The sequence below is a fragment of the Loxodonta africana genome, chromosome 4 (assembly GCF_030014295.1).
Source record: "Loxodonta africana isolate mLoxAfr1 chromosome 4, mLoxAfr1.hap2, whole genome shotgun sequence".
Taxonomy (NCBI): Eukaryota; Metazoa; Chordata; class Mammalia; order Proboscidea; family Elephantidae; genus Loxodonta; species Loxodonta africana.
The window spans coordinates 6849800-6866353 of NC_087345.1; the positions used below are offsets into that span (position 1 = coordinate 6849800).

General features: G+C 44.7%; 1 protein-coding gene across 2 annotated transcripts in view; it reads right to left on the reverse strand.

The window, feature by feature from the left end:
* ATXN10 (ataxin 10) overlaps positions 1–16554 on the reverse strand; it is a 211495-nt gene that overhangs the window by 138054 nt on the left and 56887 nt on the right. For both annotated transcript variants that reach the window (XM_064283377.1, XM_064283376.1), the window contains one exon: positions 5358–5438. In XM_064283377.1, the coding sequence (XP_064139447.1) occupies positions 5358–5438 (81 nt within the window). The remainder of the gene's footprint in view (positions 1–5357; positions 5439–16554) is intronic.

Sequence of the window (16554 nt, forward strand, 5' to 3'; positions counted from 1 at the left end):
CCATTTTCTTTAATCTGAAGGGGTCCAATAGATTCAAAAATGTGCTGGTATAATTAAATTGCTTCCATGTGTGTATATGTGCAATTTAGAGGGCACCAGAAACAAAAGTACAAATCTTGAGCCAGAATATTTTTGGTTGCTGTTTCTTGGAAAAGAAGTTTACTGCAGCTGGAAGTCTGGACGAGGCCATGTTACCATGCACAGTGTGGACTGCGAAGGCCCACCTCCAGAAAAACCTATCTCCCAATGTGATTAAGGGCTTATTATCATTCCTTTCCTCATTCATTATTAATACCATGACATGCAGAACACTGCCTGTCACGCCATCAGCATTAGAGAGCCAGACCAATCGACGGGCGCTCAGGAAAGGAGAAATAAACAAGATGAAAAAGAATGATCATCTCTGTTGTTACAAGGCTCTAATTTCTAAGTCCTCATATAATGTAACAGAGCCCTGGTGGCTCAGTGGTTAAGAGCTCGGCTGACAACCAAAATGTCAGCAATTCAAATCTACCAGCCGCTCCTTGGAAATACTATGGGGCAGTTCTACTCTGTCCTATCAGTGTCACTATGAGCAAGAATCAACTCGATGCCAACAGGTTTTTTTCACAGAGTATATCAGAGGGGGGTTTAAATGTTTTCTGTATAACACAAATGTTACCCTATCTCAATGGAATTTAGCTATAGGCAACACAGTACAGTAGTTACCAGAAGGGACTGTGGACCCAGACTGCCGGGCTGTGCCACCTACCACCTGTGTGTCCACGGGCAAGCTATTTCACCTCTCCTCCCCAGCGAACCCATCTATGAGGCAGGGACAATGTAACAGCAACTTTATGGGGCTGAAGCAATGACTGAATTACTGAATTAACGTTGTACACTGCTTAGGATAGTGCCTGACTTACACAACAAGAGCTGTGCGCACATCTGTTAAATAAAAAATGTTACATGTTTTCACTGGTAACACCTCCACAGTGAAAACAATTAATACTCACAGTACAAAACTCAGAACAAAGGTGAGAGTGGGTGACACTTCTTAGATTTACGGTGTGCCCCACTAAATATTCTGTTTCTGACTTACAAGAGATCCTCACAGAAAATCAGCATTCTGAAAAGAGCAAGCTCTTGTCTTAGGATGCCACCTTAGCAGCTCAGTATGCCTACAGGGGTCATAAATCTGGTCCCCAAGGACACCAGTCCCTTCTCCTAACTTCTGCCCTGCAAACAGCCATGCTGTGCCTTCTGGAGCTCTGTCCTCCTGTCACCCTCGGGCACGAACACAACACATAGACAGCGCGTGCCTCTGCTGCCCCCAAAATCATCAAGGATACAAATTTTTTTTTTGACTGACATACTCCAAAATGACATTATTAACAAAATGATGCTACAAAAAGCAATATCCCTTTCCTGAATACTAGTGAGCCTTGGTGGTGCAGTGGTTAAGAGCTCGGCTGCTAACCAAAAGGTCTGCAGTTCGAATCTACCAGCCGCTCCTCAGAAACACTATGGGGCAGTCCGACTCCATCCTATATGGTCGCTATGAGTCGGTATCGACTCGACGGCAATGGTTGGGTCTTCTGGTTTAGTGTATTGGACAACTTTGTGTTTAGCACACCACAGTACTCAATAAATGCAGGTTCAACTAAAAATTAATGGAAGGATGAAGGTCCACAGGAACAAGTGATCTAGCAACAGCACACATCAGTCTAGTACTCTCCAAGCTTTCTGATCAATAAAAAATTTTCATCATATGCTCCCGAAGAAAAAAACCAAACCCCTGGTATATGTAATTGATAATCTAGTACACTTACTGATGAAGACCAAAGACCACAGCCTTCAGTATGGATTACACCTCAACAAAAAGAAAACAATCCTCACAACTAGACCAATAAGCAACATCACGATAAACAGAGAAAAGATTAAAGTTGTCAAGGATTTCATTTTACTTGGATCCATAATCAACACCCATGGAAGCAGCAGTCAAGATATCAAAAGACACGTGTCATTGGATAAATCTGCTGCAAAAGGCCTCTTTAAAGTGTTGAAAAGCAAAGACGTCACCTTGAGGACTAAGGCATGCCTGACCCAAGCCAAGGTATTTTCAATCACCTCATACGCGTGCAAAAGCTAGATAATGAATAAAAAAGACCGAAGAACTGACGCCTTTGAATTGTGGTGTTGGCGAAGAATTTAAGATATACCATGGACTGTCAAAAGAAGGAACAAATCTGTCTTGGAAGAAGTACAACCAGAATGCTTCTTAGCAAGGATGGCTAGACTACATCTCACATACTTTGGACATGTTATCAGGAGGGACCAGTCCCTGGAGAAGAACATGATGCTTGGTAAAGTAGAGGGTCATCGAAAAAGAGGAAGATCCTCAACCGATGGACTGACACAGTGGCTGCAACAATGGGCTCAAGCATAACAATGATTGTGAGGATGGTGCAAGACCGGGCAGTGTTTCCTTCTGTCGTACATGGGGTCGCTATGAATCGGAACTGACTCAATGGCACCTAACAACAACAACATACGTTAAACTATATATTAAATACTAGTAAAGCTGGTTTGTCAATAACAGATATAAGCAGATGTTCTACTACTTTCTTGCCATACTCTACAGGATCGTCTTGCGCACCCCACTTTAGAGACCATTACTCTTGTCTAGCAACCCTAAACCGATGGCTGGTCAAGAGATGAAGGACATAGAACTGAAGAGAGGGCAGCAGCGCAGGGACCAGTTCTGCGCATGACAAGAAGTAGAAGAGACGCAGGGAAGAGGACGGGTCCTGTGGAGCTGTTCTCCATGTCTCTCCCTGTCCCCACCGTCTCCCACTGCTCTACCAGCTTTTTTCCAGGGTGTCAGGAGCCCCAAGATTGCCATCTCATTATTTGACACTCTTTCCCCCGGAACACAGACAGAAACAAGGAGGCAGAGCTAGATACAGCCAGGAACCGAAGCAAGTTGACGTTACAATTAAGAAGCAGTGGCAACCCCCAAGCTGAGCACCGCCCCTGACAAAGACAAGAGCCTGGATTCGGCTGTCTCCACCGTGCCTCCAGGGCTGCAACCCTTCTACTCCCAGTCAACTGGACCGTCCCTCATCTAAAGTTCCGACACAGATATCATCTTAAAGGCGTTTTTCAATAAGTGCTCAATATTTATTGTTGCTATTCTGTTCCAATACAGATTCTGCTGGGTGTTGAGGACAGACAGCTAGTAGGTCTCAGTTCAACAGAAAAGCAAATGATCATGATATACCTACAGATGACGCCGGAATGAGATTTTGCCTGGGAAAAGTCAGGAAAACCACAGAAGGCGTTGCTAAGTGTATCTTCACCAGGAGGAGAGGTGGAGGGCAGAGGATTCCAGGCAGAGAAAAGGGCACGTGCAAAAGTAAAAACCTCTAGGGAAGGCCCAGAGAACTGGGAAGAGCTCTGTGTGGCCACAGTATAGTGACGGGGCAGGGAGGGCGGCACGGGTAGAGTAGTGGGAATGAAGCTCGGTTATAAAGGGCCTAATACGCCAGGCCGTGGGACTCAGCTGCCCCCTGCAGGCGATGGACACCACTGAAAACGGCAAGGCAGCAGCCCCGTGGGCTCTCATACTAGTCAAAGGCAAACTAGGGATGTGAAGAGAGAGTGTATTCATAACACTGAGACGGCTTAACTACAAACCAGGGTCACTCACCAATACCATCTGGAAAACTGAGGGGGAGGAGCCGAGGACAACGCTGAGGTTTCTTACTCAGCAGATGACCTCACGTTAATCCGTATACTAAACTACTGAGGAGTAAGAAGACGTATCCATTTGTTCATTCTTTCATTTTTTTCGAGCACCTGCTGTGTGTAAGCGAGCACTGGGAGGTATGGTGCCCTGCCCTCATGGCGCTAACAACCTAACATCAGACAGCACGCTAGGACACAATGCATGCTAAACCACGTGATGGGATGGCAGCACTTCTCCTTCTGAAGAAAGTTAAGGTGGAGGGAGAAGAGTACATCTGAGTGGAAACCTGCAGGACACAGGGAAGCATCTGGTACGTTCTGAAAAAGGAGGATGGGAAACCTTTAGCGTCCCGTTCCCATCTGGTCAGGTAACGGGCAGCTTCAAAGCAAGGAAACTCTGCCTTCTCTTTGTGTTCAGGTGATTCTCACTGCAGAGCAACTTACTCATCTACACCACATGTATCAGGTTATTTATTTTTGGCCAAAAAAAAAAAAAGAATTCTTTTTCTGCAACAGAAGTATGCACATGGGGGGGGGGGGACAGCTACTGGATTTATCAGCCTGATATTTAAACTGATTTTAAAAGCATCAACTTTTCCTTTTTGTTAGAGATATTTTTAAAAATTACTTAACAAAAGATTACAAAGGACTGCATGAAATTTAATTATTGGAACCCAAAAACATAGTCAGAAAGGATTTCAAAACCATGGCAATTATAAAAATATGACTATAACCGGAAGATTAACATCTCTTGCAGTTTTTGATCATCATTGTCTGTGATTTCTGGGTAAATTTTCTTATCTTCCTAAGGCAGCACATACAACCAGAAGTGAAAGAGTCCTGTGAATCATTTTATTCATTCCCCTGATTTTATAGGTGAAGAAACACAATTCAAAAATGGGTAAAAGACCAGGCTGGGTTCACATAAAGGACAAAGCCCGGAGCCAGGGTCTTCCACTCCTGGGTCACTGCTCTGCCAATGACAGCGACGGTTGTGAGGTCATGGACAGGTTTTAATTTTCCTTTAGTCTGAGTTATCTCAAAAAAAAAAAAAAACCAAACTCGTTGCCGTCAAGTCGATTTCGACTCATAGCGGCCCTATAGGACAGAGCAGAACTGCCCCATAGTTTCCAAGGAGCGCCTGGTGGACTCAAACTGCTAACCTTTTGGTTAGCAGCCGTAGCTCTTAACCACTATGCTACCAGGGTTTCCAAACGATCCTTAGACAACTACAAGCCTAGTACCCTACATCTCAAGTGACCACACAGTGATATCAACAGACGAGCACATCTCAAATACACACCTGGGGGAGGTAGCTGCCTGGGTTACTAGCATAAAATCAAGGCACGAGCATAAGATTCTGTTCTTACTGTTTTTTTTTCTGTTGTTCTTTAATATGCCTTTACTGAATAACAGCGCCAACCTGGATTCTGCAGCCCTACGTAAATCACTGCCCACTGTGGCTAAGCTATAATGTTAACCAACCAATTTAAAACCATGACTGACACAGAAACATGTATTTAGAGACTGTGTGGCAACTACGAAACCACGCCGCTTTTCAATCATATGTACAGGATACTCTAGATGGAATGCTAAATGCTCAAAACCACATTGGTTTCTGGGGTTACCTTTCTGGATTGGTCAGTTTGGCATACATGGCTTTTACCAATTCCGGGCTTTTCAGAAAATGGTCTGTAATAACCAGGAACCTAAGAAAAAAGGGGGAGAAAGTTTGGTTACTAGAAACATAGTAAAACAGACATGGCTTTATCTACTTCAAAGGCATGTATTACACACAAAAGAATTCCTTTTTATTGAATTTTTGATAAGCTATAATCTTAAATGTCTTAAGAGGTTCATGTGAGATTTTTCTATTAACAGCCAAAAGAGAAAAAAACTTCCAAATATTTTTCTCAAATTTCACTTCTGAAAAATTTAATGAAATACTTCAAATTTTCTCAACTGGAGGAAAGGGCCTATGATAGTTCTTAAGTGGAGAAAGGAAAATACTTCCCGATAGTTTATGCAGTAAAATGAAATTTAGCTGCAAGTTCAACTGTAAACAGAAAACACATTAAATTGTTTTAGTCAAACTCACCAAAGAAATGGACGTGTCATCCATTTCATTTAAGCATATGCCAACACCACACTGGGCTGATTACCCTCTCTGTAAACAGAGATCTCAAATTACCATGAAAACACCCTCACTGTCAAGCTTATGGAAACACCCAAGGCAAAGACTATAGGCACAATTTCTTCAAAGTACCATTTTGACAATTAAAAAGATTGAATAGTATTATTAATTAATTCTGAATCACCTTTACCAGAGGGCATCTGAAGGAAACAACTAAAGAATACCCTGCTCATTACCAAGGTTTTAGTTCCAATATAAAGCGTTAAGTAAATATACTTACAATTTATTTAATCACCTGTTAACAATCAAAATAACAAAAGTATGTCTTTCACTATGATAAGACGAAGTACACTGACTACGACAGCACGCTGTCACTTCATATAAAAGCACGTTAACATGTATTCCATTTCTTCTACAACCTCTAAAATAGCTTATCAACACTTTGATATAAAATATTTCCAAAAATAATGGATAATACTCAAAATTCTCAAACAATTTTCAAACTGATTTAGGTAGGTCATCAAGCTGCAATGACAGGAATTCGTGGGTTCCAAGCCGGGTATGCAAACAAAACTGATCCTCAAGTTCATTCCTGATTCAGCTATTTGGAAGTCAAAACTGTGTGCAGTAAGAACACTCATTCAAAAACAGGAAGCTCCAAGTACTGTGCTGGGGCTGCAGACACAGATGGGAAGAGTTCACAAGCCCTGCTTCCACACTCCCCACAGTGGAAAAAGACACACAGACAGGTCACTAGAGAAGGGTGTGTTACGTGCAATGAACAGACATCATGCTTTATAGAAACATCCACATTTACCCAACCAACCCTGGGGAGAGGGGGCAGCAGGGGACAGGAAGAACCAGGAAGCTAGAGGTGTCCCCAAAATCCCCAGGAGAAGGGGGAGGGCAGGCATTTAAATTAGAGGAGCAGGAAGGACCCCGGAAAACAACATGAAGGAAAGCAGAGCACGTGCTCAGGAGGCCGTAAGTGGTAAACCCTGCCAGGGCTCCAGGAGAGATCCCAGAGCCAGAGCTTAGCTCCTCAGCTCCCCAGTGCTGGCAGTGCTGCCAGCAAACCACCCTCGGCTCGGGGCCCCTCAGAGCGGTCTCAGCTGCACCAAGTCCCCTCAGCCAAGGTTGGGGTTTATTTAAGACCACGGTTTCATATTGGTAATCTGTGTTCTCCTCCTTTTTGCTCAATCAGTCAAACTAGGGATTTACCCATTCAGTTGATAATTTTAAGGAACCAGTTTCTGCCTTTGTTAATTACTGTTCTTCTGCTTTCTATTCAACTGATTTCTGCCCTTATTTTTTACTGTTCTCTCTGCTTGCTCAGGATTTACTGGGCTCCTCTTCTGCCAGTGTCTTAAAAAGAACTGGAGGTCACTGATTTCAGGTCTTTCTTCTTATCCGTGCTCCCTCTGCAATCCCTTGGCCTCTGTCTTAGTTTTAGGCTCAGTTAGGCCTTCATCGCCTTCTGACTCATTTTGACCATCTCCAACATAATATCCACACTACTGCTAGAATCAGACCTTCGCAATAGGGATATTTCACCATTAATTTCTCTCCCCCAGAGCTCTTCATGGAGCCCTGGTGACACAGTGGTTAAGCGCTTGGCTGCTAACCAAAAGGTCGGCAGTTCGAATCCAACAGCCGCTCCTTGGAAACTCTATGGGGCTGATCTACTCTGTCCCCTAGGGCCGCTGTATGTTGTCGGAATCAACTCGATGGCAACAGGTCTGGTTTGGTTTGGAATTTCCAAAATTTGGCATTTTCCTACACATCCTATTGTTGTGGTTTCTGATTTAACCTCCTTGTGGTCAGAAGACAGACTGCAGATGACCTCGAATCCTTTGTACATGCAGTCAGAGAACAAACTGTGTAGGGCCTGCAATCCTTTGTATATGTACCGAGACTTCTTCAGAGCTCAGCACAGGCTCTGCCTTGGTGAACACAACACATGCAGCTGAAAAGAAAGCAGGTTTTCCAAGTGTTGAGTCTTATGTTCTACAAGCGTTACCCAGATGAAGGTGGATGATAGCACTACTGGGATCACCTATGTCTCTACTGATGTTGTGTCTACTGGTACCATCAATGGCTGAAGAGTGGGCATTAAGATCTCCAACCATCACTTCCTCTTCCGGGCATAACGGAATACAAATTTATCCTCCTACCTTAAATACAAATAATCCGAGAAGCTGGGCTATATGAAGAAGAACAGGGCATCAGGATTGGAGGAAGACTCAAACACCTGCGATGTGCAGATGACACAACCTTGCTTGCTAAAAGTGAAGAGGACTTGAAGCACTTACTGATGAAGATCAAAGACCACAGCCTTCAGTACGGATTGCACCTCAACAGAAAGAAAACAAAAATCCTCACAACTGGAGAAATGGGCAACATCATGATGAAGGGAGAAAAGATTGAAGTTGTCAAGGATTTCATTTTACTTGGATCCACAATCAACACCCATGGAAGCAGCAGCTAAGAAATCAAATGAGCCACTGCACTGAGTAAATCTGCTGTAAAGGACCTCCTTAAAGTGTTGAAAAGCAAAGATGTCACCCTGAAGACTAAGGTGTGCCTGACCCAAGCCATGGTATTTTCAATTGCGTCATATGCATGTGAAAGCTGGACAATGAATAAGGAAGACCAAAGAAGAACTGACGCCTTGAACTGTGGTGTTGGTGAAGAATATTGAATATACCATGGACTGCCAAAGGAATGAACAAATCTGTCTCGGGAAAAGTACAACCAGAACGCTCCTCAGAAGCAAGGATGGCGAGGCTGCGTCTTATATACTTTGGACATGTTGCCAGGAGGGATCAGTCCCTGGAGAAGAACCTCATGCCTGACAAATTACAGGGTCAGCGGAAAACAGGGAGGCCCTCAACGAGGTGGACTGACACAGTGGCTGCAACAACGGGCTCAAGCCTAACAAGGATTGTGAGGATGGCGCAGGACCAGGCAGTGTTTCGTTCTGTGGTACATACGGTCACTACGAGTCGGAAACAACTCGACGGCACCTAACAACAACAACCTTAAATAAAAGGAGCCCTGGTGGTACAACTGGATAAGCGCTTGGCTGCTAACCAAAAGGGTCTGCTGTTTGACATTCTGACCACTCGCTCTTCAGAAGAAAAGACCTGGAGATCTGCTCCTGTAAAGATTATGGCCTAGGAAACCCTATAGGGCAGTTCTACTCTGTCACACGGGGCTGTTATGAGTCGGAATCTACTCAACAGCACACAACAACTTTAAACAACTACAAAATCATACAAAAATACACGAAACAATGGCCTTCAGACAACAGACCTGAGTCAATCATGTTTTGGGAATAAAAGGCACTTTGGAGAAGTTTTTCTTAAACAATCAAAAAAAACCTAATAAATGCCTGATAAACATGATTTGATCAATCCTTACGGCCTACATAGCCGGACTGAGACATTTGGTGAATGAAGGAGTAAGTTCTACGTGTCGAAAAGTGTGCCTGAAAAGTACAAACTGAAGTAAAAGGGTTTTCCCTGGATGGGGTGAGGGTGCACACAGGAATGAGCCAAGGACAGAGGAAAACGAAACCCGGAGTCACAGCCACCACAGCACTGCCTCTGGGACCACCAGTAGCCATCTGAGAAAAAACGAAGGCATGAAGGTGAACCCATAGTTTTCGAGGATATAGCAAGATAATTCCAAGTGGATTAAACGTAACATATAGTTATGGCCAAAAATGCGGAAGACATAAAAAAAAGATTAATAAATGCATCTACTAAAAATCAAAAGCTTCTACATGAAAAAATGTGCCACGACCAAAGTCAAAAGGCAAATAAAAAGCTGAGAAAATAATTTGCATTTTATGTCATACAAAGGGCTAATCTTAATACAGAAGAAAACTGCTACAAATTGACAGGGAAAAGAGCAACATGCTAGTCAAAACGTGGGTAAAGAAAATGAGAAAGCTACAGAAAAAAGAAAAAAAGGCTCTTCAACATGTAAAAAGACACTCAACCTCGTAACAAGAAAACTATACAGGGATACCAGGTATACTGTTGCCGTCCAGTCGATTCCAACTCACAGTGACCCTATAAGACAGAGTAGAACTGTCCCAAAGAGTTTCTAAGGAGCACCTGGTGGATTCAAACTGCCAGCCTTTTGGTTAGTAGCTATAACTCTTAACCACACCACCACCAGGGTTTCCACATATAGGGTTGGCAAATCCAGAATTTCGATAGCACACTCTGTTAGCAATGCTGTGGGAAAACAAGGACTCTCAGACTCTTCAAGGAGAGTATACACTGATCTAACAACGAAAGGCAACTTGGAAATGCTTCTGAAAACAATGAAACTGTATCGCCTTTTACCCAGCGTTTGCACTTAAGAGTCCATCCTACAGACACAGACACTGGCCCACGTGCACCAAGACCCAAGTAGGAACAAGGCTACTCACTGCAGCACTGGGCAGGCGAGGACAGCTGGAAACCACCTCAACGCCCGCTGGTAAGGGGCTGATTCAAGAAACTCGAGTATATTCATACAATGGGAAAAAACAAGGAAGTTCTCTATACAGTGGTATGGAAGGGTCTCAAAAATGCACTACTTAGTGAAAGAAGCAAGAAGTCCAGCAGTGTGGGGAGCAGACGTGACAGCATACCTGTTCAGGGGGTGGGGTTGGGGGAACTAAGTAGGTGGCTGGGAGGGAAACTACGCATTTTGATATTTGAACCATATTAACGTATTATCTACCCAAAACTTAAATACATCACTTAAGTGGTACATCCGGGCGAAGTAATCTCATACTTAATCCCATTTAATAACCATTCTGAAGAGTGAACGCATTTCCTTATCTCGATGAAGAATCACTCCAGCTGCTGGCTCCTCTGGTTTCACAGAAAAGAGACAGCAATGCTGGAGAAACCAGGTATGTTTGGTTTTAACAGTAGCTATTTCTTTTTTTTTTATTTCTAGGCTTGCAGTTCTGTAATTTCTTTAAAATGTCAATCAAAAGTCTCTACATCTCTTCTCAAACAAGATAAAAGGAAACGGAAAAGGTGAGCTGTCTTCACCTCTCCACCACGGCAGCTTGATAACACAGAACTCAGGTTCTCTAACACCGAGGCCAAAACCTTACCACACACACGCCCACAGTCTTCAGCGCTTCCCTGAAAAAGAATTACGTCACAGACCGACCGTTACCAAAACATGTCTTCTTCCTCTCTACAGTCCTGACAGCGGCCCTTCTCTCTACCCTAAGCCATCCTTCAACATGAAGTCTCGCCTCCTCCAGAAGGCTGTCCCTCGCTCCCAGCCCAGTGGGCGGCCCTGCGGCATGCTTCCGGGACACCTTGCTCTTCTTGAGCTTCGCGTGCCCGTACTTCCACAGCAAAAACATCTCCACTTAGACGCAGAATGGGCATCGCAAATTTAACATGGCCAAAAGAGAACTCCTGGTTTCCCCTACGCCCACCCCCCAAACTGCTCCACCCATCCTATTCAGTCATGCAAGCCGAACACCTAGCTCCTATCCTTCCCTTTCTTTTTCCCACTTCACGCCCACAGATCAAGTCCATCAGGAAGTCTCAACAACTCTCCCCGTGTAACACATGCCATCTACTCATTTCTCTTCATGCCCACAGCCACTACCCTAATCTAAGCCACCAACACCTCTCACCTGGCTATTACAACTGCCTCCTAGCTAGTGTCCCATCCTCCATCGCTCCTCCCCTCACCCCCAAGTTCAACCTCTGTCCAGCAGCCAAAGTGACCTTCTAAAACATTAGCCAGGGCAATACACTGCCTCCCACTGTACATAGAATAAAGCCAAACTCCCCACCCTGGTTCACAAAGCCCTACCAGGGCGGCCTCCAGTCCCTTCACCAACCCACTGTAACTACCCTGGGCTTTCTAATCCTAAAACAAGGGCCTCTGTCTTGGGGCCTTTGCCCCCAGTGTACTCACTGCCTGGACTGTCCTTCCCAACCTGATCCCACCTTTACCCAACCGTCTTCAAATGGCAGTCATTTACTTCTGAGCTCAAATGTCACCAAGTCAGAGAGGGTTTCCTTGACCACTAAACTTTAAAAGACCACCGAGTCACTATACATTGCATCACCTCACCACAGAACTTAATCAAGACCTGCTGTGCTTTCACCTTCTCATGGTCTGTCCTGCCCACCAAGGAGCTCTGGTGGCACAGTGGTTAAAGCAATCGACTGCTGACCAAAAGGTCGGTGATTTGAAACCATCAGCGGCTCTATAGGAGAAAGATGTGGCAGTCTGCTTACACAGAGATTTACAGCCTTGGAAACCCTATGGAGTCGCTATGAGTCGGTATCAACTCGATGGCAGTGGGAGTGGGTCCTGCCCACCATGCATATTAAAACTGCCTCTAGTGATAAAAACTAATATAGTGTTTAAGGCGCCCTGGTGGTACAGTGGTTAAGCACTCGCCTGCTAACCAAAAGGTAGGCACTTCAAACCCATCAGCTGCCCCATGGGAGAAAGAGATGGCAGTTTGCTTCTGTAAAGACTTATATCTTTGGAAACCCTATGGGGCAGTTCTACTCTGTCCTATAGGGTTGCTATGAGTTGCAACCGGACTAAATGGCAGTGGGTTTTTTTTTAGGGGGAGAAAGTGTTTACTATGTGTAGCATTCTAAGGAACAGCTCAGTACTATGTCCTTTTCTTCAAAGCATGTATCTAACACGTTACACATCTACTTGTTTCCTTGTTTTGTCTCCTCCACTAAAACATAATGTCTGATTAATCTTTGAACGCTGATTGCCAGGAAGAGCGCCTGGCATACTTAAAACACCCAATCGGTAATTACTGAACCAATTATTTATTTAATCACTTTATGAAGGGAGCATCTGGAAGCGTCCTGGGGTTTCCCAAAGGCCTGCATGAAGTTGGAGCGGTTTCACAATTCACGGGTTCTGTAAGATAAAACCAAATCAGATCCTGAAGAAGAGTATACGTATTCCTTGTATGGAAACCAAAAAGACCCTTCTCCTGTGTGACACGGTGGCAGTGTCCACAGTGGCACAGCTGCCACATTTGTTCCTCTGGCTGAGCCAGCCTCATGAGGGAGTCCTCCGAGGCCCCAAAGCAGTGACAGCCAGACATGAGGCTCCCCGAGAGTCAGATGAACTCAAGAAAAACTTAAAGTACCTTCGAGGCACAGATGGACTGCACACTTTTCAGGTGAATCTCCTAAATATTATTTTGCAAATAAGTATCAAGTGGCAATGACTTCAAGATCATATTCCCCGGATTAGCAAATGCAAAAACATATGCTTTAGAAGTCACCAGAACTAAGTATTTGCTCCTTCACTTTAACCAAGGAAAACACCATAATTGAAAAGGCAAAGTCATCAGAGCAGGGGGTGTCTAGGTCAAGCATCAAAAAGCATCAGGAATCCCTAAATCCCTGCGGGGGATGAATCAGAATCAGCACAATGCTGGGTCCCTATGAGGTGGAGGTCGGACACACCTCCGTTCTCCAACTTCTTCACCATTTCTGACACCAGCCATCCCCTCATGGCACTCTCTACCTCTCTGCTGGGCTTGGTAATTCACTGCAATGGCCAGAGAATCCACAGACCACACTCACAATTAGGGGGGTTTTTTTATTAGGGAAGTCACAGGCTACAACTTGGGATCAGGAAGTATATAAGCAAGGTCTGAAAGGCTGCCCCAAAGACAGAGCACATCCCTCCCTTCTCCCTGCAGGACAGTTCCAACCAGGACAGCTCTCCCAACTGATCTCCGCTGTACTAGCAGACAGGCCCTTCTTGGCCATGCAAGCAAGCTGATCTTTCCCGGCCATCCTCTGGACAGGCCTCCTCTCGACCCTCAGGCCCACCCCTCTGGGCCTTAGGGTTATAGCTCTCAACGCAGTTGGGGCATCTGAGTGGCCAAAGGCAGGCCAGCTGGGCCCCTGCACTGCCACTTGCTCTGCTCAAGCATCCAACTACATGGGCTCAAACTGTAGTTGATTCCCCTTTATGGGGTGCCCACCTCCACTGGCAACACCCTGCCTGGAGGCGACCAGCTCCACTCTATGGGACAGCTCGCCCACCACTGCCGTCTGCCGGTCTTGGGGTTTCTGCCACTCGTACCGTCGCTGTTGTTTCTCTGCCACTCAGCTCTGCTGTGCTTGTTGCCATTTCTCTGCCGCCGGGCCCGCTTCTGGGCCTCTCACCGTCTTCAGTGTTATAGCCCTTGACCTGTAGTACAGCTGTTTCAGGAGGTTTCCTCTTCTTCCTCTCACTCTCCTCCTCTGTAAAAACCTCTGTGGGGGTTGGCTATTTATGTAATCAAACTCCTTGTCAATTTCAAGGTGTAGCCCTCACAGCAGGACCATGACCCAACCAATCCCCTCACTGGACGGCAAGTCACTCAATCCTATTGGGTGGATTTTCAAGCCACTATTTGAATAACAGGGCCCTGACGGAGCAGTGGTTAAGGGCTCAGCTGCTAACCAAAAGGTCAGCAGTTCAAATCCACCAGCCGCTCCCTGGAAACCCTTTGTGCCACTTCTCCTCTGTCCTACAGGGTCGCTATAATCAATGGCAAACAGTTTGGATGGTTTTGGTATTTGAATAACAAAGTGACCAACTCCTGCACGGTGTGTAAAATAGGCTAACCACAGGGCAAACTGTAGCCCAACCAATCATTCTGGGCAGAATTACAAACCCAGGACCAGAAAGGCTATATGTAAGAAAAAACCCACTGTACCGCAAGGGGCAAGAAGGGTATCTCCCTATGATACTACATAAAAGAGGGCTGAAGAGGTACCCACGCTCAAGGCTCAGACAGGCAGAAGGCAAAACAGGTGGTTTTGTTTCCACCAGCCATTTCACCAAACCAACCACTCTGGTAAGTTTGCAACTGTCTGTAAGCCTTTAAAAAACAGGCGGGGCATGAAATACAAAAGTCTGGAAACTTCTAACCTAAATCAATCCCCTCATTTTAGAAATGAGGAAGGAGCAGCCCAAAAAAGGTGTCTTGGTGAAGGGTCCCTTGGTTACCTAAAAAGTCAAAACACACACTCCATTTCCCGTCTTCCATGATTCCTCCTAGAATGTTCTAGTTCGTGACTTGCTTGTGCAGTCTCTGGAAAGAAGTTTCAGGTGAATTCAAAACCTAAATTAGAGTCAGGGTCTTTATTTCGCCTTCAGTTCAAAATTATCAAAACTGAAATTCATTTATTTCTTCTTTCACTCAACAAATAGTAAACAGCCAGTATGAGTAAAGACAGTGACACTTTTACTTCAACTGTAGAACTATTTAGAGAAAATGAGAACAATTGTCGCTCACATTCAATTTACAGAAAAAAGGGTGATCTGTAAGGGGATCCATAGAAGCAACTGAAATCCTTGGCTACACTACATCACGGCCTAACAGCTAATGGCCTAACAGCTAATGCGTAACAACACTTCGTGCAAATAAACAGTAAACACACAGAACAACAATGACGATGTGCTGGTGGGAGGCAGATTGGGTTCTCGCTACTTGCAGATGTCAATTTAACTGGCTGTCAATTACGTGCAAGCTTGTATGTGCTATCAGCTGTTGGCATTGTTTTTCTAAATACAAGGTACTCTCCATTCCACGGTGCCTCATTAAGTTAGGAGTAAATTCTTAACTTCCAAAATTCATTAACCTTTTTATCAAATATGTGCAAGTGTCAAATAACTACTCAATGGAAACCAAAGGCTGAGACCCAGTCATGTTCAGTATTTCCAAGTTAAAAACTTCACATTTATGATTAAATTCTTTTCTAGAGCTATCTCTGTAAATTCTGGAAAATTTGTGGTACTATTACTTTTGGCTGGGCGGGGGGGGGGGGGTTCCCACTAATCTAAAGCCTAAAACACCACAAGGATCTTTAGACTGTAATTACTACTCCAACTTCACGGAACACAGAATAAATTGTCTCCGGGTAAGGGAAGGGGCAAAAAAACACGCTACTGAAGGCAGAAGGGAGCCCTGGTGGCGTAGTGTTTAAGAGCTTCGGATGCTAACCAAACAGGCTACAGTTCAAATCCACCAGCCGCTCCCTAGAAAACCTATGGGGCATTCTATTCTGTTCTATAGGGTCGGTATGAGTCACAACTGACTCGACGGCACTTAACAACAACAAAGGCAGAAGGAGGAGTACAAACGGCATCAGAGAAACACATTATTTATTTTGCAGAAAGAAAAAAACTAGACACGTGATACTTTCCTAGACCCTCTACTCCATCAACATCAGAGGCTGAGTTCCCCGCCTCGTGTGCCCCAGGATATCAGCCTGGCACTGGAGGCCGGGCATTTCTGCCACTGCTCTCAGCCTCTGGTACTGGGGTTAGCCCACCCCAGGCAATGACAGAGGCAGGACCAGGACTCCTTAGTTTCGTTTTAAAATTCGTCATTTAAATGGGTTAAGGAAGAGCTAATGTTCGCAAATGAAGTTGTAGATGCCAGGGCACCGACCACATTTTGACATCATTTTTCCACACTGGCTGAAAAACAAACTGCATGATGCTACTTCTTCCCCATCTCTCCTTCTCTCAATGTCCTCCTCCTTTATTACTGACTTTATATAAACTGTTACAGTGAGATTAACCAATGTCTACATTACAATGTTTAGATGCCAAAAAGAAGGTAAACACAATCCAGGCACTCAAAGGAACACAAGTTAAACACAAGC